Source organism: Botryllus schlosseri, chromosome 10 (genome assembly GCF_051294905.1).
Source record: "Botryllus schlosseri isolate E-star chromosome 10, Bs_hap1, whole genome shotgun sequence".
NCBI lineage: Eukaryota > Metazoa > Chordata > Ascidiacea > Stolidobranchia > Styelidae > Botryllus > Botryllus schlosseri.
This window is the reverse complement of record NC_137245.1, coordinates 16,571,230-16,593,268: the sequence shown is the minus strand read 5'-3', so window position 1 is coordinate 16,593,268 and position 22,039 is coordinate 16,571,230. Positions and strand designations below refer to the sequence as shown.

At 39.8% G+C, this 22,039-nt stretch overlaps 1 protein-coding gene across 1 annotated transcript; it reads left to right on the top strand.

The window, feature by feature from the left end:
- The first annotated feature begins 7,689 nt into the window (after positions 1 to 7,689).
- Positions 7,690 to 17,742, top strand: LOC145448584 (uncharacterized). Its single transcript, XM_080327001.1, has 4 exons — positions 7,690 to 7,824; positions 10,298 to 10,430; positions 10,501 to 10,721; positions 17,104 to 17,742. Exons 1-4 carry the CDS (start codon positions 7,752 to 7,754, stop codon positions 17,613 to 17,615), a joined length of 939 nt encoding a protein of 312 aa, XP_080183127.1. The 5' UTR covers positions 7,690 to 7,751; the 3' UTR covers positions 17,616 to 17,742.
- Positions 17,743 to 22,039: the final 4,297 nt, after the last annotated feature.

Here is a 22,039-nt window from a genome sequence, read left to right as displayed (position 1 = left end):
GCCCCGGGTTCATAGAATGCCAATGGTTGCCATACTGACCTGATTAGATAGCTATATACCCTACTCAACGCAAGCTACGACCTTTTGATATAATACTATTCTCATGACAGTTTTATAAATTGTTGCGTCCGCAGGATTAACAAGTCACCGTTCCGAGTCGGAAGTCATTTTCTGATTTCTACGTTAGACCCGAATCAACTCGCACCAAACCAAATCACAATATTCAGTCACAAATCATCAACGGGTCATGTTTTATCGTCATTAACTAGATATGTTACGTAAGCTGATATTCTACGACATGGTAGCTTTTAAAGGTGATGTGATAGTGAAGTTTGTGGAGATGTCAGTGATTTTCGTAGTAGTTTGAGCGTGAAATGTGAGTTCTCATAACTAAAAAAGATATATCGCACTTGAATATATTGTTGAGTACTTGAAATTCCCAAATGTCGTCGCGGGCCGCACAAAATGCTCTGGTGGGCCGCATGCGACCCGCGGGCCGCGTGTTTGAGACCTCTGGCTTAGTGGATGTGTTGATACGAGGGAATGATAAAGTGACGGTTAAATACCAAAAATAATATTTACTCGCCGTCATTTTCGAAAGAATTTTAAAAGTGATGCGTTTAAAACTATATCCACATTTTTTCTATCAAGAAATTAAAATGTATTTGGGATAGGCCTACAATGCTTATTGCCTTGGTCGCCGCCGTCCGAGCAGTATGCACTCGCTGCAGCTTGGCGAAATAGCTTGTTGTTGAGCGAAGCTTGCAGTTCTTCTGAAATTCTTCGTCCCTTGAACGAGTGTATGTCTTCGTGTTTTTGTCATAAGACCCACTTCAATTATACTACTTAAATACGGCGACCTTCTCGGCACTAACTACTAAAATGACGGATTTAACCCTGACTTCAGTATATAAATATTTAGTGCCCCAAACCTTCATTTGAATTTCAGCTTTCGGATTTCTTTTTTCGAAATGCCTGTCCCTCCTTTATGGGCGATGATGACTCCTAGTAATCACGGGCGCTGATTGACCCGATTTTTTTTTACGAATGAGGCATTTGGAAACGTATCACGTAACAATTTGAAGCATAGATTGCGTAATGTGACATTGGCAACAGAGAAGGTTTGGTGACTTCTTGCGACTCTGTTTCAGCATAATTTGCGATATTGACTTTATTTTGAATCTGGATTACTCATGCGAGGTAGCCTACGTATAGGCTGCGTATTCGCGGCATATCAACAGGCTCGAAAGTAAATGAATTTTCGGGTCAGTTGATACAGCCTATGGTTTTAGTCCACGCAGCAACATTAAGAAGTAGGTTTCATGGTTGTAGGTGTAGCACGTGTTCAATGGTTGTCGCCCACTGTAAGCTATGTTCCTGCGTTCAATTCAATAGTTTGTCGCTGGTCATCTTCGAGCGGGCTTATTGTTAATAATAACTTTGTTGAAGCATGTTCTTATTTCGTGACATCGTGGAAAGTGCGTCGCTACTAGAGTTACATCTAAAACAAACGTCGTTTCAAAACAATTTGTTTAAATCATGTTTCAACAGTATTTTAAGTTAATGCCTTTTTGAAAAAACAAAATTGTTTTTTGTTTTCAAACGTTGTCTAGTTATGCTATAATTGTGTAAATACGTCCGAAAAACCATGTAGTATGAGCCTACAGACGATTTGCATCAAAATAGTCGATGTATACGAAGTGGGGTGGCTGGAAACCTCGAAATCGTCGTCGGTTCAGCAGTTTTAACTTGTAGATATAGATCATTGGTACGGAATGGGTGTTCTGATGATGATGACCGCCGACCGTATCAATTCTGCATAACGATGCAGTCTTGATTAAAGATATTTTGGTCTGTTTATGACAGTGATCGGAAGCCCTTTTCGTCGAAGGAGCCATATCTGTCCTATATTTTCAGTCGTCAATGCCAATCCATAGTGACGTCACAATTAGATATTCGTGACGTCATGACTAAAAAACACACAATAAAAACATCTTTTAAGAAAGATTCTCGTTTTAAACATGTTTGTTTTATATTGGTTTTTGTTTTAAATGCAACCCTGTAGTCGCCATTCAACTAAAACCACCTTTTGTAAAAAGCACGCGATTCCAAATTCACATTTGTTATGCGGGTATCGGGAGCAAAAACGGGGCCATTCGGCGCCGGTCATTCAAGCGAATTAACGTATCAAAATCACAGGTTTCGAGCAACATGCACCGTCGTTCTTGGCTAAAGTTTAGTAGCAGCCGATGTTTTGGAATTAGGCTACATTTCGACGAGTCGCATGTCGGTTGAAACGCCATGACTTGTCGCGTCCTTGAATGTAAATGTGCATGTGTCTAACTCCAATACAGTGGTTCCCAACCTTTTTCGTCTCGTGGCCCCCTTGGTCGATATTTGAGCTGAAACTCCCCCCTAAGTAAAATTCGCCTGTGACTAAAAAGGTGCTTTTTAACGCACAACCATTTGTTGACTGAGCAGTGAGCATTTACTGGACAATCATATTCAGATATCACCGAACTATGTCGAATGCGAACCGCACTACACTGTGGTAAAGTACAGCTAAACTTGACCTGTTTTTTTTCGGTCGGGTAGCCGCTGACGAAACATAAATCACAAAGTTCGCTTGCTATGGCCTTGAGTCGAATCGATGAATTTGATATGTTTTTCACATTAGCTCATATGTTGACTTAAAAAGGTAAACAATTTCACCAGCGGCCATGTGCTGAATTTGACTTGACTTTTTCCTGCTTAGTAGCACTTTGGTCGGGAGGCTGTCGCGGGCCCAACAAAATCGTCTCGTGAGCCTCATTTTATCAGGGTGTATATATACTGTATATATCTACGGAAGGCATTTAAACATACACCCAGCTGAAAATCCGCCAACGAAACATACAATTGTAAAGAATTAGTTTCAACATAACAGTTCTACCATAAAAATCTAAAAACCTCGTGAACCCAGTTGGTTTGTTTTGAGGTGTTCATGGTGTGTGTTGACTACTATAGTCTTTTACACCAGGCCAATTTCCTGCATTTTTTTTATATTCCGATGCGGACGACTTATATAGCATGGACCAATTCTAGGCTTTTATAAGACACCACATACACGGATTTGATGGTAAGGAGGTGCCTAGATAAACCCAAAACACTTAGGTATGAATTCTGGAGTCGACCTCGGTCGGACTCGAACCCAGAACCCATTGGTGTTGCAGCTGTGGAGTTTACCACTGCGCCATTTCGCCACACATCGTGAACCCTGTGTATCTTCCGATACAACGCCAAAGCCAGATTCCCCCTAAAAATTTCAAAATTCCCTACAAGGGGGGAATTCCCCTCGGTTGGGAACCACTGCTCTAATAGATAGCACATCCGACTGAATAAGCATCCCAGCGCTCTCGATCGGCCTCAAGGCGATAGAATATAGTGTTTTCTCATAATTGCGATTACGATTTGACTAATTTGTGTGAATTTATGCGTATTTAGTATTATTTTTGTAGGAGTAAACCTATTTATGTTAATGCCAAGAAAAATGCTGACAATAAAGTGTGCCACGCGCGAAGGAAAATTTCCAGTTCAATGAACCTCTCCCCCAAATGGTTGTGTATTATGTTGATTAAGGAAATAATTATGAGCACCTTTGAGCTGACCCCCTCAATTATGTCGCTGCAGACACGGTCCTTGCTAAATATAGATCTCGGCTATATCTAGGCGTACGCACTGACTCTACGTACAGTTGCAATCAGTGGGTAGATATGGCGAGATCAAAACCTTCGAGAGTACGAAATCAGGTTTATAAAAATGGAATATATAATTAGGGTTACATATTTTGGATTCGGGAGAAGAGGACTCTTTTATCAAATCATTAAAGTTGGTTTACGGAAATTCAAAACAGCCGATTTTGACATATTTAATGGGAAACTTGTTGTCTTGTCAAAGAAAATAAAGGTCATCGCTTTCACTGGACTCCCGAATGACTCGCTCGAACTTACACAGTACCTATTTCGCGTCATTTATGGCGATTTTCAGTTGACTCTGTCCATTAGCCTTAGCTGTGAAAGCTGTAAAAGAGGACGAGTTTCCAAAAAGGAGGGTATTCAGGCGTCCTCGGAGGACATTTTAAATTTCCTGTAAAAGGAGGTCCAATTTCCATTAAGGAGAACGTATGTTAACCCTATATATATTATACAAACATTTGTAGGTATGATTATGAATGTCAACGGTGACTTCGTGACGTTGGTTCTAAAAACTACGATGATCTGATGAATGAGCTGCGAGTTGTCGCAAATTATGTGCCGATTAGAACTCTAAATTGAAGTCCGGTTTTGCATCAAAGGCCCTAATGAGGACATAGTATTCCACTTTTTTTCATACAATATCCAAAGCTATGCTTAACCCCGCGAAGTGAAGAAAGCTTCGTGTCACCTGTGGTAAGTGTGCGCGCTGCATGCAAAATGCAAGGAGCACCCTTATGCGGAAACTAGGGAAATGCTTCCCCTATTCGCTTGGTTCTTGCTAACCTCAATCAAGACAAAAGCATATGGAGAAAAAAAGCTCCCTCACGTAGAATATCTAATTGCTATTTTCAGGTAGCTCATGCAATTAGATATACCATTCATTGCTTTCACTATGAGACGCATGTTGTGTATTAGGACGTATGTGTTTCCAGAATCGAGTACATTTATACTCGTGTTCTACTCAAGAAGAAATATATTGTAAATCAGACACAACTCACAATAATCTGGTAGGTGATTATTTGTCGGGAGGAGAAAAGGCCGCGTAAAACATTTCTACGTGAATTGGTAATTAGGACTCATCATTACTCAACGTCTCAATATGAGTTTAACCATGCGACTATGAGCCGCCATCAGGGCGAATCCGTAGTATGTCGCGTCAGGATGCGCATTCGCCACAGCGAACGGACATATCTTTGAGAGTTTCAATACTATTTTTAGTTCAACGCAGACAACAAGCAATGTCTAGTTTACAGTAAAGTGCGAGACGCATTTGACTACGAATTTGTCCAGGTTGAACTTTCAAGTCAGTCTAAGGGTCATTTTCAGTCGTTCGGCCATAGTTTAGTGCGGTAATGGTGACCTACCTAGCAGTTAGCACTACAGTTTGTATGAATTGCGCAACATTTCGAGCGGACCTCTTTCAATAAAAGATAAAATTAATATGCCGAAGTGCATGTTTAAGAGATGATACCTTAAAAGAGTGGAAAAATCGACAGCCCGTTATGATAAGTGCTGAAGTCGAAAAGATTTCTCAATATTTCTTTCAATATCTCTCAATTTTCATCGATTATAGTGATATAGTTTGGCAAGTATGTTGCTCGCAGAAGTAGCCTATTATGTGGTTCAAGTATTCAGGTTTATGAATTATGTCGACATTACACACTTTATATGCTTCCAAGAGGACCAACTTTCGTGTTTAGATTCTGAGATTACATTACACGGATTTAATAGTTTGTAACGGTTACCGTTGTCATATCAAATTGAATGTAACGCGAAGTATTGCATGATTCGTTGCTCTCAGGTTAGGGGAACGAATGGTATAGCAGTCGCTGAGAGAAGACATTTGGTCATCTTTAATGATCGTTATAGCAATATACGGGATCTAAACTTTATTTATTTCATATAAGATCGTTATTGTGCTGTCTGTCAAATACTTGTACTGAACCCGCTTAATTCGGACATCTTGGACGAATTAGGCGTAAATCAATTGTTAAGTTTATGGTCATGGTCAATAGGGCTGTTCAAAAATAACTTTTTACCCGGATTCCAGCCATTCACTGATTAAATTGTCAGGTTACCCTAAAAAACGCTGCACACCAAATTTGGCTCGATTCTAACAAGTATAGGACTCCGCAGATCCAATTAAAATTTTTAATTTATTATGAAAATTTGAAAAAAACAACCCCATGAAATTGTTGAGCTGTCTTCAAAGACGTTGCAAACCAAATTTGAGTCAATTCCGACCAGTAGAAGCGGAGTTGTGTGAGTTTTTCGATGATAATCCTCGGATTATCATTGATCGGGGAATAAGCCGCGATTTATCAACGAAAAACTCACATAACTCCGCTTATACCGGTCGGAATTGACTCAAATTTGTTCTGCAACGTCTTTGAAGACAGCTCAACAATTTCATTGGGTTGGGAGAAAAATTTGGAAATTTTTTTTTTAATTTTCCATAATAAATTAAAAATTTTAATTTGATATGCTGAGTCCTATACTTGTTAGAATCGAACCAAATTTAGTGTGCAGCGTACAAGAGTTATATCTTCAGGCTAGTTGGATTGTACAATAATTAGATGTCAAGCGATTCAACATATATGTATATGCTGTAATACTGTGTAATAGACCAATGAATGGTATTTTCTTCAACGGTAGTGGCCTAAAAATCTACTTTGCTCTACCATTGTTTCGACGCGACACTCCAATCTCAATGAGTGCTGATTTAGCAGGCGTCGAATCCTGTCTGCTGCACTAAAATCTGCTACCGTGGACTCGGCAAACCTTGCGTATCAGTCTTGTATTCTATTTAATCCAACCAAATGACCCCAGTCGAAGAATAATGTAAACTTGATATTCCGTTGTTAGAAATATAAAAATGCTAATGCAAGCGAGTGATTTGCATAGTGCTCGCTCGTCTGTTGCTCGATGGAATGGAGGCTGATGCAACGACAACGAGGAATATATAAAGGAATAGGAAAGTAGAGCAGTAATAATCGAATAATCAGGATTACAATCAGAAAATTAAAATGAGTAGAAAAGCAAGATCGAAATAAAGGACAGTTCAATTGGAAACTGATTCCTCTAAAAACATCAAATACGGAACAAATAAACATGCGCAATCGCAAACAACCATCATGTTCTACAAGATAGACGCAATTGTGTCGAATTAAAATCGACAATGAAGCTGCCACGGCCTTGTATGAGCCCATTGTAAATTGCTGCTGCATAGATCTCGCCTTTGTTTCACCACAATCACTCATACTGTGTTAAAACGAACGAAGTACTGCTTATTTCGTCATAATTCGGGCACATTTTTGCAACTTTTGCAACTTTATTTTACAGCTTCCGGCAGCTTCTTAAATAGTCGGGATTTATGTAGCATGATTTTAGTTTATCTTGCATCTTGTTGCAACTTTTTATCATTTTTATGCAACTTTTTACAGTAACATGTATCAAGGATTGCGCAAAATATAGAGGAATAATTATAAAGCACGCTCTGAGCCACATATAGGATGATTCTATTTCTAATCTAGTCGGTATTTAAGGGAGCAGGGAGGTGTTACCCACTCTGTTTGCTTTTTTATTTCCGGTGAGTGAATGAAGGGATATTGTTGCGCAATAATGCTTCCGCGGCCGATTAAATGAGGCTAGACTGCTAGATGTCAGTTAGAACACTGGTTTTCATAGTGCAGCGTTGATTGACTGTGGTTGTAGTTCAAATGCAGCTCTTTACTGCAACTTTTGTTAAAATTAAGGGCAACCTTCTCACGATTTGAGTGCAACAAAAACTGGCCCTAGTCATAACCAAACGATAGAAATTGCTAGAGTGCGTCCGAATAAAACGGGTAATTGTCTGATTACAGGAAGCTTTTTGCCTGCAATTTTCATTTTTGTTCCGTTCCCCAGTATTTTGGCCGAATAAAGCGGTGGTCCCGTAAACTATTTGAAGTCGATTTATCCCCGCCGTTGTTTCCATTTCCAGGTCATTAAATTTGGATTAGTTTAATTCGAGTTGTGATGCTTCGTTGGTTTCAAAAAACGTTTAGGACAACCAAGGTTGAACCGATGGAACTCCCGGAAAAAAAACGAGGTACACATAATACTATCTACACATAATACTATCTATGAGTATAGCCCGACACCATCGCAGCAGAAATGAGATATTCCATGGATCATATGTCATGCCGTTTAATCAGCAATATTACGTCACCTGGACATGCTTATTTCCATGATCCCAGCAGGACTTTGATATGTGGGTCAAATAGATATTTTTATGTATGGACGCGAACCTTTTTAAAAGGTTCTGTGTGAACGGAAACATGAACTCGAACCTTTCACGCCACGTAACGTCGTATTGCTAATTTCAAACCTGCATTTACGTAAGGTAATATATTAATTTATAGGATATCTAGCGATGGCACGGGCCACATTAAGCCATTATGCTGAAGTAAACATGTTGACGTTTTAGGCATCATCAAATGAATCAATTGGAACAATCAAATGCTACAATAAATATTTCCACAGATATATTCATCAGGTTGAAAAAAAAAACGGTTTATAGATGCATGCTACAGATATTACCTCATGAAAGGTTAAACAGTAGCGAACACCCCAATCGGACGAATTTCCTTTGGAAGATAAAAGAACCATATCAAATCAAGATTGATACCGTACGCCCACCAGAATTTTTTACATTAGACGACAGATTGTATATATCACTTTCATTGATGTCAATATATAACTGATTGGTCGAACAAGCACGACTCGCTGACTATAGGCTATCTGCATGCAGTGTATCTCTTTCTTGTTATTGTGTGATTGCGGGTCAAACTCCCTGTAGAGCAGTGGTGTCAAACTAAACTTGCGTCGCGGGCCGGATTCAAACCTTCAGATCGTTGACGGGCCGGACCAGTCAAATGATTCCAAATTGTTACTACAAAATCCATGCCCTTGTTTTTCATTTAAATACTTCATGATCGAGCCTACTCAATAATACATTATATTATACTAAGGATCATAGGTGTTCTCAACAGCTACATTCGCAAACTACGAAATTAGCACAAATAACGTGGTAGGCCTGTTGAAGACAGTTATAAATCAATAAAACAGTAGCTCCAACGACGATATAAGTTTGCATAGTTCTATGTTACCTTTGCTTTACTCGTAATTTGACACCAGCCTTGGCTATGCCTTGCGAGGACTACAAGAGATTTAATCGTAACGCTGAAGCTGAAATTTGGCTCATTATCATTATCGCGACTCGGGTTTCAATTTTTTGAAACAATTTTATTCACCATGTAACCTCCTTATAACTGTTTCTTATTGGCGGCGTGCAGTTGTGGTGTCACCGACATTACCCTGTTGGTGACTAGAGTGAAAACACAACTCATCCGTCGGATGAATATAATGTGCCCTATGAATATGCTCGACATTTGTTGTCTCGGGAAATTATTTTGACAGTATCTCTTACTAAAATTCTCAGCATTTGTGAGAAATATGTTGAAAAATACGACCAATTTTCGATTTACTCAGAATTGCTTCGCGAGTCGGATTAAATCGTCTGGCCAGCCGTATGTATGTCCGACAGACCTGCAGCAGATAGTCACTAAATATTCACAGATGGAAAACTGAATATTTGGAGCAAACTTTTCTGGCAAAGCATCCTTGTGTAGTGCTGAATCTCTATTCGTACTGCGAGAGTCAATGTATGAAGTTGAAATGCAAAGGATGTCAAGCAACGATGATATGATGACGTGAAAAATCGTAATAAATGAAAAAAGTTCACAGTGCTGAAACTACCAAGGTTCGTTTGCGAACGCCTACCTTAAAATTTCTGAGGTTCACACACAGAACGCGAACGTGAACCTCACGCCATCCCCATTGAAAACCACTGCTCTAAGCCAAGGTGTGTGTGTATGTATGTGTGTTTGTGTGTGTTTGTTCGTTTGTTTGTGTGTGTATGATTAGAAGACTACTAAGTCGTTGCGACACTCTCTATCTTTTCATATCACAATCTTGTGGTTACTTTGAAGTGTAACAGCTGTTGGTCGGACTTGCTGACTTATATCCTATTTTCGTATATCTAGAATCCGCTCATGCAGAAAAAAAGTGATTTATCATTATGATGCACCCACGGTGAATAAAGCTTCGTCGAATTATCCAATCACGCGTTGCTACGAAGTTAATAGAATTCGAAGAAGCTCAATTGATGTAATGTAAAGCAAATTTCCAAAATATTATCCTTTTCACCACTAGAGAGACTGAGACAAGAAACATTGACCGACCGACCTTTTTATCACTATCCATTTAAGTTGAAGTAAAAAATCAAAATAGTAATTATATTTATAATTGATGACCGGCCTTTAGAGCAGTTTATCCCCTCTATCGTCCTCGCGTTTTTTACGTTGGTTATCTCAAATTTGACTACAGGGAGATGCTTTTGTCCACTTTGAAAAACACTTGTCTAACGTATTTCAAGGAGCTCTAAATATGTGTAACGTAATTTTATTTGGTCTGTAATATTTTCCGTACGTTTTGTTGTAACCATTGCCTTCTTGCCACAGGGCGTCCCTCTGCTCTGTATATGATTGGGGGGAGTCCCCACCTTGATGCCCGCGACGATGTTTACCAGTTCCAAAAGTTTGATTTCGATGAGAGGACGTGGTCTGTGATTCTTGAGATCATACCCGATGCAAGGTAATTAAAACTCATATTTTGGAATTCGAATCTAGAACTAGTTTTGACGTCGTGCATACTTTCCATTTAGGAGTGCATTTGCAGTTGCTACGTACCAAGATTCCATGTGGGTTATAGGCGGAAAGGATAGTAATCATCGCATTACCAGCAGCGTGTTTGTCTACAATCCTGAAGGGAATGTTAACGAACGGTGGAGATGCGCCAGATCCATGAATCTCGCTCGGCACGGCTTATGTGCTGTAGTACTCGAAGGGAAACTGTATGCTGTTGGCGGCACTAATGCAAACGGAGGTCTGTGCTGCCATTCTGTCCGCGATAATCTTGTCTCTTTATTTAATTTAATCTCATTTGTATCTTGTGTGATGTTAAACCTATGATAATCTAACCCTATAATCACAACATCTCATGCACCATATCATTCAGAGGTGGTTAGTAACGAGGTATACTTATTAGGGATGGTGTGAACCCCTGAAAGGTTCAGGTTCGCACACGAACCTTTTTGAAAGGTTCTGTGCAAACACGAACGTGAACCTCATGACGTCGCGTGACGTCATATTGCTAATTTCAACCCTACATTTCAGTGAAACGATGTATTCATGTACACTAGGGTTGTCCAAAATTTGGAAAATCTTACAAATCCCCCGTTGTAATGTCTTATTCTATAGATTATTGATAAAAAACGACACTGAGCCTGAAAGAAGCTCACAGGAAGGCCGTTAAGATTTCGTGCAAAGCGTTTGAAAGTAGCTGCCGAAGAACGGGCGTGCCACCGACCATAGAACGGCGAGAAGACTAGTAATCACGAAACCACGGCTCTTGATTGGCTAATCGGCTATGCTTCAATGACCACGACAGCAGCAGCTTGCTGATTAGGTGATGAAGGAGTCTGCTACCGGCGGCGATTCTGAAAGCGCATTGTATGTAGGCTGACAGATAATGATTTAGGATTGATTCAGGGTATGTTGAGGTACGAAATACATGATGAACCAACAACAGCTGCTTCACAAAAACGTCTAATGCATGACTGCTTCATTGTGAAGGAAGCCGCCGCGTAGCCTATATGCCTTGTTTTCAACGAGGGAAAGCATAGGCGCTTATGCAAGTGGCGACGGATTCCTAGTTTCAGAAAGGATATATCAGTATTGAATACATATATAAAGCTTAGCAATGACACTTTAATTTGTGTGATCTTATTGGGCTCGGGTTGTAGTACATAGTTGAAGTTTTGAAAGCTCTAAGGATCGGCTGAATCAGCGGGTTATGTTGGGCACTTGTCAGATGCTTCCATCAAACTGTATTCACTTGCAAGTGTTGTCAAAGTCCTTGATGATAACGCAGAAAAAGGGGGTAAAAGTAAGCACAGACTATGCTTGATATGATATACAAACTATGCTGGTTACTGTGCACTATGCAGCATTGTCTGTGCTTACCTTTACACCCCTTTTCTGCGCGATTATTAAGGACTTTGACAACACTTGCAAGTGAATACAGTTTGATGGAAGCATCTGACAAGTCCCCAACATAACCCGCTGATTCAGCCGATCCTTAGAGCTTTCAAAACTTCAACTATGTACTACAACCTGAGCCCAATAAGATCACACAAATTATAGTGTCATTGTTAAGCTTTATATTTGTATTCAATAATGATATATCCTTTGTGAAACGAGGAATCCGTCGCCACTTGCATAAGCGCCTAAGCTTTCCCTCGTTGAAAACAAGGCATATAGGCTACGGCGGTTTCCTTCACAATAAAGCTGTCATGCTTTAGACGTTTTTGTGAAGCAGCTGTTGTTTGTTCATCATGTATTTCGTACCTCAACATACCCTGAATCAATCCTAAATCGTTATCTGTCAGCCTACATACAGTGCGGTTTCAGAATCGCCGCCGGTAGCAGACTCCTTGATCACCTAATCAGCAAGCTGCTGCTGTCGTGATCATTGAAGCATAGCCGATTAGCCAATCAAGAGCCGTGGTTTCGTGACTACTAGTCTTCTCGCCGTTCTATGGTCGGTGGCACGCCCGTTCTTCGGCAGCTACTTTCAAACGATTTGCACGAAATCTTAACGGCCTTCCTGTGAGCTTCTTTCAGAATCAGTGTCGTTTTTTATCAATAATCTATAGAATAAGACATTACAACTGAGGATTTGTAAGATTTTCCAAATTTTGGACAACCCTAATGTACACGATACCTTGCGACGACTCATGTCACATAATGCCACAATGTTGAGGTACATGCTGACTTCGGCAAATGTATCAACTGGAGCAATCAAATGCTGTAGGCTATCAATTCCATAAAATCACTATCTTCCGTCTTTTTGCCAACAATTTCGACGAGTACTTGCAAGGTGATAAGAGCTTACGCCGTAGTGGTCTAGACCAGACCCGACAATTTATTCGGCGTCTGGGTGTTGCTACGCAGATATTGTACAGAGTGTAAAAAGGGTTTCTATACTTGCTACCGATATTACCCCATTAACAAGTTATACAACAGTAGCCAACACCTTAATCGCACGGATTTGGTTTTTATGATAAAATAAACATATGAAATCAATATGAACCCGTACGCCTGCTAGATTTTTTTACATCAGACAACGATATCAATTTCATTGATTGGTGGAATAAGCATCATTCGCTTACTATACCTACATGTAGTGTATGTAGGCTATTTCGTTCTTGATGTTGTATGATTGCGGGTCGAGCTCACAGCAAAAAGTCACTAAATATGCACAAAAGGAAAGCTGAATATTTGGAGCTAACTTTTGTAACAACACGTGTCAAATCGTTGAGATCGGCAAGGCACATGCTCGTTTAGTGTTGATTTTTTATGCTGCTAGCACCATGCATAGAGTGGTCTGAAGTTGAAATGCAAAGAATTTCAGACAAAGATGTTATAATGACGTGAAAATTGTAATGTATGAAAAGGTTCACACTGCAGAACCTACCAAGGTTCATTTGTGAAAGTGAGTGCAGAACCTATCAAGGTTCGTTTGTGAACGTGAACCTCTAAATTTCAGAGGTTCATACACAGAACGCGAACGTTAACCTCACATTTACACCATCTCTAATACTTGTACCAATCCTAGTATAATATCCAAGTAGGTTTCGAGTGGAACGTAGTTTGGCGATATGTTTCCGTCACGTCAACGAGTGGAATTGTCATAAAATCTGGATCAAATAACCACCTTATCACGGCAACAGAAAATGAGTTAAGAAATTGCACCTATCTGTGGTATCATTAGTCATGTAGCGTAAGTCGCGAAGATGCAGCCTGATCTCGAGAATAGTCACTGGCGATTAAGAATTAAATCATGTGACCCCTCTAGCAAATCTGCGTTTTCAGATTATACGTATTTAGGCACTTTGAGACCTTCATTTTCTACTCGCTCCTGAAGAAGTTTTCATATGTCTTTCGAATGCGCAATTTTTGAAATTATTTTCATTTGCAATGATACGGGGCTATTCAGCTCAGTTATTATAACAACTTCACTCACACAACTGGTGCAAGCGCCTCCCCAAAATACATCCTACAAAATTCAAAGTGAAAAAACAACTAGTTTTTGTTGCCAGCACCTACTTTACATACTTCTCAAACGTTAAATACTTCGTTACAGTGCACCCCTGCCAATATCCAGCTTTTGTACATACAGCGAGATAGCGTAGTGATACGTTTCACATACGCAACACCAATGGGTTGCGAGTTCGAGACTGCAGAATTCCAACCAGGTGTGGGATTTCTCCTCGCTATTTGATCCGAGTTTAGTGGTGTTTTAAAAAGCTGAGACTGAGGGTGTATCGTGGTACATGCCGGTATAATATGGATCATAATTAGGGCGATTTTTTTGACATGTCGAAAAAGTCAAAATAAGGTCAAAATTTTAGCGTTAGGTCAAAAAATGTCAAAATTGTTTACAAAGACAAAATTTTTTGCAACCTGCATTTCATTTGTATCGTAGATTTTGCACCATCGGTGAACTTATAGTTTGACATTTTACAGCTTGTAGCCTATTTTACAGGCCTACCGTTGCAGACGGCGCATTGTCTGCTCCTTGTGAATCATAAACAGTCAAATGAAACAAATAGGTTGACACGGTGTTATGCTCAACGTACCGCAATATTTTAAGTGAAGCAAGACTGCGTGGGCATTGCATGGTTCTTACAAAAATTGAGATGTAGGCCTATACTCGAGGTCTCAAACACGCGGCCCACGAGAGCATTTTGTGCGGCCCGCGACGGCAGTTGGAAATTTCACGTATTCAACAATATATTAAATTACCATACATATTTTTTAGATACAAGAACGTAAAGTTCACGCTAAAACTATTATAAAAATCACTGAAATCCCAACAAACTTCACTATCACATCACTTTTAAAAGCTACCATGCGGTAGAAGATCAGCTGTTATGTCACATTTCTAGTTCATGACGATCAAACATGACCCGTTGATGATTCCTGTCTGAAAATTGTAATTTGGTTTGGTGAGACCTTCTCGTAAAATTACTCGATTTCGGATTGACTGGGTGATTAAATAAAAATGACTCGAGTTGAGTCGGGTCAAACGCTAAAATCAGAAAAGGACTTGCGACTCGGAACGGTGACTTGGTAATCCTACGGACGCAACAATCTATGAATCTTTCATGGGGAATAGTAATATATCAAAGGGTCGTAACTTGCGTTGCGTAGGGTATATAGGCTAGCTATCTAATCAGGTCAGTATGGCAGCCAATGGTATCCTGAGACCCGCGTGACGTATAGTTGGTTACATGCTGGGTGTTTTTTGTTCTCTTTATCCATTGTATTATTTGTGGCGAGTAAGGTAGTAGTACGCTCTACAGCTGTAACACCAATGTATTCTTCGCCGATTGGACATTTCTATTGCAGGGGTTCTTAATCATGGTCCGTAGACCCCATTGGGGTACGAAGTACCACATCTTGGTGTACGAGATGCATGGTGGAAATAGGCCAATATGCTGTGGAATATTTTCTTGGTCAATTTATTCAACTGTAAAATAGTCTTCGCGCCACTCGCGATTTTATGTGAATGGCTTTTTTGATTTTAATGTAGGTACCATCATAAATTGTGTTGAAAATGGACAGGGGCTACGAGAAAACTTATTGGAAGCACAAGGGTACGATCGCTAAAAAGGCTAGGAAGCAATGCTATTACTATAGCTCAATCATAAATATATTTAAGTTGGTATTGAAATGTTCCAATAGTAATCGAAGGCAACATCTAACGCTGATTTAATTTGACTTTGGCAATGACAGTAACAATAGCCTATTTACGTATCCCGACTATATCAAAACCAGGATTAGGCTACGTCGCTCAAATGCTCTGATATCAGAGCAATCTTCAGTAGATTTTAAAATATTCTACATAAAATTGTGGCACGTGAAAGGTACACTAGCTGCAATATTATAACCCGACAGTTTTATGATGTCATGATCACATGATGCATCCTCTCGCATGATTTATATATTAATTTAAAATTATGCCAGCACAAAAACAATTTTATTCAAATATTTGAAAATGTGTTTTTCCGGGTCAAGCCTGAATAGTACAACAGTAAATTACGTTTCCACGATATTTGTGGAATGCCTGTCTGCAAGGTTCCGTCAAATAACACCTACTTCGATATTATGCATTGAATATCCCTATTATTGATGCTGCGGCCCGCGGCATCATCAAAATCTAGGAAATTGGCCCGCGAGCACATTTGAGTTTGAGACCTCTGGCCTACACCATTGTCAGAATGAAGTAACACGGTGTGTCACCAGCAGTGTACGCACGCACAACTTCAGCCAACAGCTGCTACAGTTGCACGTTCTTTCTCCATTCTTCTTGTTGTTTAAATATTCATGGTGTTTGTCTACTACAATGGTCATTTACAGCAGGCCGATATTCCTTGTTTTCGATTCCGTATCCGCCGATTATCTGCCGACTTGTAGCACGGCCCACCTCTATGCATTTTGTAAGACACCGCTTACGTGGATGAGATGGTGAGGAGGAGCCTATATAGATAAACCTTCAACACTTGGGTAGGAATTCTGGAGTCGACCTCGGTCGGACTAGAACCCACAACCCATTGGCGTTGTAGCTGTGGATTATCCCACTACGCTATCTCGCCACATCTCCATCATTGGCAAGCAACTTAGTAAAGACAGACACTTTTTTCCCGAGAATCAGGGATATCTAGAACTAGATATCTAGATATCCCTGCCGAAAATGTAGGAAAGTATCTGTCGTTGTAGCTTACTACAACAAATTTTAATTATTTTCACTACAGTACGTCATGTACTGGAATTCATCAGAGGACCAGATTTTGTTAAAATATTATTCTGTCATGTAAAATTTTGTCAGTTTTTGAGTCAAAAAAGTTTTTCAGGGAAAATTACCTCGTATGGACAGACAGTTCAAACCAGAAATGAGGATAAGTAGTACAATTCTAACATTTTTTTGGGAAAACACCTAATTTGCATACGTTAGGTCAAAATGTGGTCAAAATTTAGTTTTTTAAGATCAAAAAATGTAAATATTTAGATTTTTTAAGTCAAAATCTTCCGTTTTTTAGGTAAAAAAAATCGCCTCAATCATAATAAATCACTATAATCAGTCTGGAATCAATTTTAGTCGGTTTTGCTTCCGCAACCCATAATGTGATATTTAATTATAGCCTCCGACCGCGTTGAAGTCTGGAACGGACAAATTTGGGAGTTTCGTCGATCTATGAACGTTAAAAGAACCGATTTTTCGATCGGTGTACTAAGGCAACGGATTTACGTAGTGGGAGGCAACAGGGAGCGACAAACCATGTCTTTCACAGTAGAATACTACAGTCCTACAGACGACAAATGGACAACTATGGGCATACTATCTCCCCATCCTCTACGTGGCGTTGGGATTGCTGGAGATGTGCTATATTCTGCTGGAGAATCGCGCTTTTTTTGCTTGCGTAGATCCCAGTTTGGTTTTCATTCGTGGTCGCCCGGTCCAATACTACCCATCCATATAGAGGGATTTGGCGTTATAGTATACTCTAATCATTTGTGGATAGTCGGAGGGGTACCTGATGTAGAAACTGACTCGAGATTTTGGAGTTTGAACATTATGGAAAATCATGCTTGGCATACGATGCCATCTCCACCGGGTTCTCCGCGATATGACGTGAAAGTGGTGCTCATCTGACAAATCAACGAGGTCACGGTTGTACTATGAGAATGCCGAATTGGGTGTCGCATGCGTTGCTGAAGTTTTGCGTCAACTAATGAAATTTGATTGGTGTTTGTTATTCAATAAATATTTATCAGGTCAAGAGTGGTCAGTTTATCCAAATTCTGCTCTTCATCCAACCAACGACCCAAGAATATGACCATTGTCGTGCCCAACATGAACGTCCGCTTTCTTCGGGTGATACAAAATATATGATTACTTTATTATGAGATTAGCGGTGTTGGGCTCACTGCCTTCGAGTCACAAGCCATTTTGAGTCATTGCAAATTTTGACGCGACGCGAGTTATGACGCTCTGGATTCGATTCTCTTTACTACAGACTCCGAACGGCGCCTGGTATTGTTCTTATGTTCTTATACCGACTCCGACTCCGTAAATCTCAAACATACCGGCACTCACTCCGATACTAATATTCCGGAATATCTACTCAGAATATTATAGCTTTAATACATGATTAGTTAAGGTTATTGTTAACAGGCGGGTCAACCTGTTTAAAAAAAAACTTTGAATGTGTTGTTTTCTAAGAAATTGAGTTTGTGAAAGTGCGGTATCGTGATAACTTCTGTAACTGCAACGGAACTTCTTGTAACATTTGACAAATTTGGTTCGGTTTTAAGTAGGAGGCTCAAAACTCCAGCCCGTATGTGTTTCCCTAACTACGACTTCAAAATTGGTTACAGAATTTCTGAGACTCTTTCTCCAACAGAAGAGCTAACGAGACTCTGGCTTAGACTTAATGACCCCGAATCCACAACCCTGATTTCATGTCACCAGACATAGGCTACTTGTAGTTGGAGTCTTAGACTGTAGAGTCAATGCGCAGATGCAGTTGTATATATACTCCAGGCGTCAGGGTTGTAATGACTCGAGTAGCGATTTTTTGGTGACTCAACTTGACTCAAGTCATTTTCTTAAAGAAAAAATGGCTCGACTCGACTCAATTTGTGTATTGACCCGACTTGTAACCTACTCGAATGATTGCGCATGATTCGGACCAAGTCATATGACTCGAGACTGGGTCTACCAAGACAGGTATTTCATGGTAATTTCGAAGACTATAGTAGCAAAGTTATCAGACTTTTATTATGCGAAATATCCTACTACGAGAGTATAATTCAGTGCAAGCGACGTTTATCACCGGACAAGTGGACATTCTTCCATAAGGCTAGGAGAAGCGCAGACCTCACATGTATAGAGGAGAAATATGTTTGAGCGATTATGCCCGGAAAGGAACAACTTTTGTTTAAAGTATAATCACATTTTAATCATGAACTCTTCTACGAAATGCCATGTTTAGGTGTTTGGCATTGTATGGATCTTAACCCCATGGAGGCTTTCAGAGTGGTGTCTAATTCGATGACCGACTTCTGAAATCGTACGAAGTACATCCCAACAGTATAGGCTTATAATGGAGCATCAAAAAATGAAATAAAAATTCGTGCGCCAAATTGTTTGCAAAGAACGATGCATATTTAGGTACGGTTATGTTGAGCCACGTCATGGAAAACACATTACGTTATGATTTTTTGCAAATCTGGTATGTGGATATAATTAAAGATGATGTACGAAAGTCAAGTAAGTGTGTAATTGGCAGAGCATGTACAGTACGCCTCTTACTGATCACGTGGAAATATTTCTTGTTATTTGAGCATTCTATGTCGTGCCCATGCGTACAAATATTGCAATTAGAGAATTTATTTTCATATATATTTGTGACGATGGCCAAAAAAACTACAATGGTAAAAAACATGTTTTAAACAAAGCAACACAACCACAATTCTCCACATCGGAAATAATCAGGTGGTCAAAGTAGTCAAGAAAGTTACTCAAGTAGAAGTAAAAGTAGCGACGAAAAAATCTGCTCAAGTATGAGTAGGAGTACTTCTTTCATAAGCGACCTAAACCTACTTGAATTAGAAGTAGAATTGATTGACTTTAAATCTACTCAAGTAAGTGAGTAGTTGTGAAAACGATCGTAATTCGTTCGCATGGATTGTCAAAAGCTGCAAATAGAGCTGTGCGAAAGATGCAAAGCTTGATTTATATTGATGCATACCAGGAGATATCCAATTTTCGACAGCATAAGCATTCGTCCGCATCATGGGATGAAAATAGTAGTGTTGATATGGAAATGCGATACTAATCCTCTGTTTACTCGAAGAGCACGTTTTAGAAAATATAATGTTATGGCGCCCGCCCCCATATTATAAGGCATGTAGTTTAGTCGAAGAGCAATACGGAGAAGTTGTATCGGATACTGATGTGTTAACACTTTGCGCGATTGGTAAACGTTAATAAAAAAATGAGTGGATCGTAAAAATCCCGTATTGTGTAGCTTTATTTCCGGAAATTAAAGGCATTTCTATACTTGATTTTATATTTCAACGTGTATGTTCTACAGACAGAAAGAACTGATACCAATCAGAACTCAAAGTATGATACCGGGAATTGAAAGTGAAATACGAATACTACTTCTAAAAGCGGAAAATGTATTTCACGTCTTTAGTCCAGAAAGTTTCAACAGTGGGCAGTGGTCCGGTAAAATAGGTGTGAAGCTATGAAAATGTCAGAGTCCACTTTCCCAGATTAGGACACGCCATGGACTGCTAGATTACGATATGATACGTTTAAATGCTAGATTGCGAAACATCAGTTTCAAGCGTTATGATGGGCCATATACACTGTGATGAAATATTTCATGTGTGCGACAATGCGGTGTTTACGGAACCACGCAACCCACTACCTAAACTATATTCACCGTTGCTTTCGTGAAATCATACTAGTCCCACCATATCCACTGTGCGCGAAGCGCAACGAAAATTCTGGGCAAAACGCAACTTCTACGAAAATTAAATGTTGATACTCCTTGAAAACAGCCCCGAAATTCCTCAGGCTATCTTCCTGCTTGGAGGATTAAACTACTTCTACTTGAAAAACTGAAAATAGCGAAAAGTAAGAAGATCTCAAAATATTACGAAGTAGAAGTAGAAGTAGCGGGAAATTAGATCTACTTGAGTAAGTACCCAAGTACAGGAAAACTGCTTGAGTACTTCAAAAAAGTAGAAGTAGGCCTACTTCGTTACTGACCACCTCTGAAAATAATCAAGATACATAAATGACCTGCATAGATTAGTCCGTTACCGTAATCGAGTCATATGGCGCTAATTAGTGATTGAGGCTCATTATAACTGTATCCGATGTGAGATCGATTGTGCAAAAGTGTGTATATATACTAGTACGGAGCGGATCGACAAATTCTCTGGTCCAAATCCGATCCTGTTTTTCAATTCTCTGGTCCGGCTCCAATCCGGCTCCGGCTTCGGCTCCGGCTAAAATAGAAAAAATTATCCTTCTGGATATCCAGTCCGGCTCCGGTCCATGCTCTGCACCACTATATACCAGTGTTGGGATGGCTCGAGTCATGACATGACTCGAGTCAGACTCGAGTCACCTTTTTCGCATGACTTGACTTGACTCGAGTCACTTTGCTAAAATGACTTGACTTGACTCGGCGTATCAGAAATGTAGATTGACTCGTGAGTCGGAGTAAAGTTCACGAGTCAATTTCAAGTCATCAATTAATCGGGGTCGATAAAAATCACCGTATCTTGCATATGTTCGGATTGTTCGCGAAACGCTTGTGTAACTCGTGAGAGCGACCAATCATTCAATGATCGTGCGTTCAACTGATCCTCCATTGTTCTCTCACAAATAAATTTACCACAAACGAAGTGATCGAAGCTTACAGCTTACGTTGTCGTAAACTAGTAGTAAAGTAATATGATAGAAAATTATCTACCTTAACCAAACCTCTTGTTTTATTGATTTTGAATTCGAATACAGTATATATACTCCTCAATCATTGGCGCAGGCTCGAATTGTATCATATCAATGGATAAAGGGAAATGTCTTGCATCTTATCAATTCGTTTCTCTATTCTCTATTTTGGTTGGTAACTGAGGCTACGTATATGTGAGCGATACAGCGACTTCTTGGGTGTATATTCAACTCTATATTCGTTCATCGGTTCAAAATCAATGACCACTCAATCTGTATTTCAGACAGCTAGCAAAATGTAATGACGTAACCATGCCTCATACTACGAAATGGCAACTTGACTTGAATTTTGACTTGACGCGTGACTTGACTTGGCTTGACTCGAGTCACCTCCAAAAATAGAGTGACTTGACTTGACTCGATTCACCTTCGAAAACCGATTGACTTGACTTGACTCGAGTCTTTTTGTGCAATGACTCGAAATGACTCGTGACTCGAAGGTAGTGACTTGATCCCAACACTGCTATATTCTCGCCAGTGGCGACTCGTGACAATATCGGGTGGTGGGGCAAGGGATGCACGCGACGTTTTCTGTCTACATG

Excerpts from the sequence above, each read along its gene's own strand:
- LOC145448584 (XM_080327001.1), top strand. The coding sequence starts at position 7,752 with ATGCTTCGTTGGTTTCAAAAAACGTTTAGGACAACCAAGGTTGAACCG. Across the intron at positions 7,825-10,297 it reads ACTCCCGGAAAAAAAACGAG|GGCGTCCCTCTGCTCTGTAT; the intron begins GTACACATAATA and ends TTCTTGCCACAG. Across the intron at positions 10,722-17,103 it reads CGGCACTAATGCAAACGGAG|CCTCCGACCGCGTTGAAGTC; the intron begins GTCTGTGCTGCC and ends ATTTAATTATAG.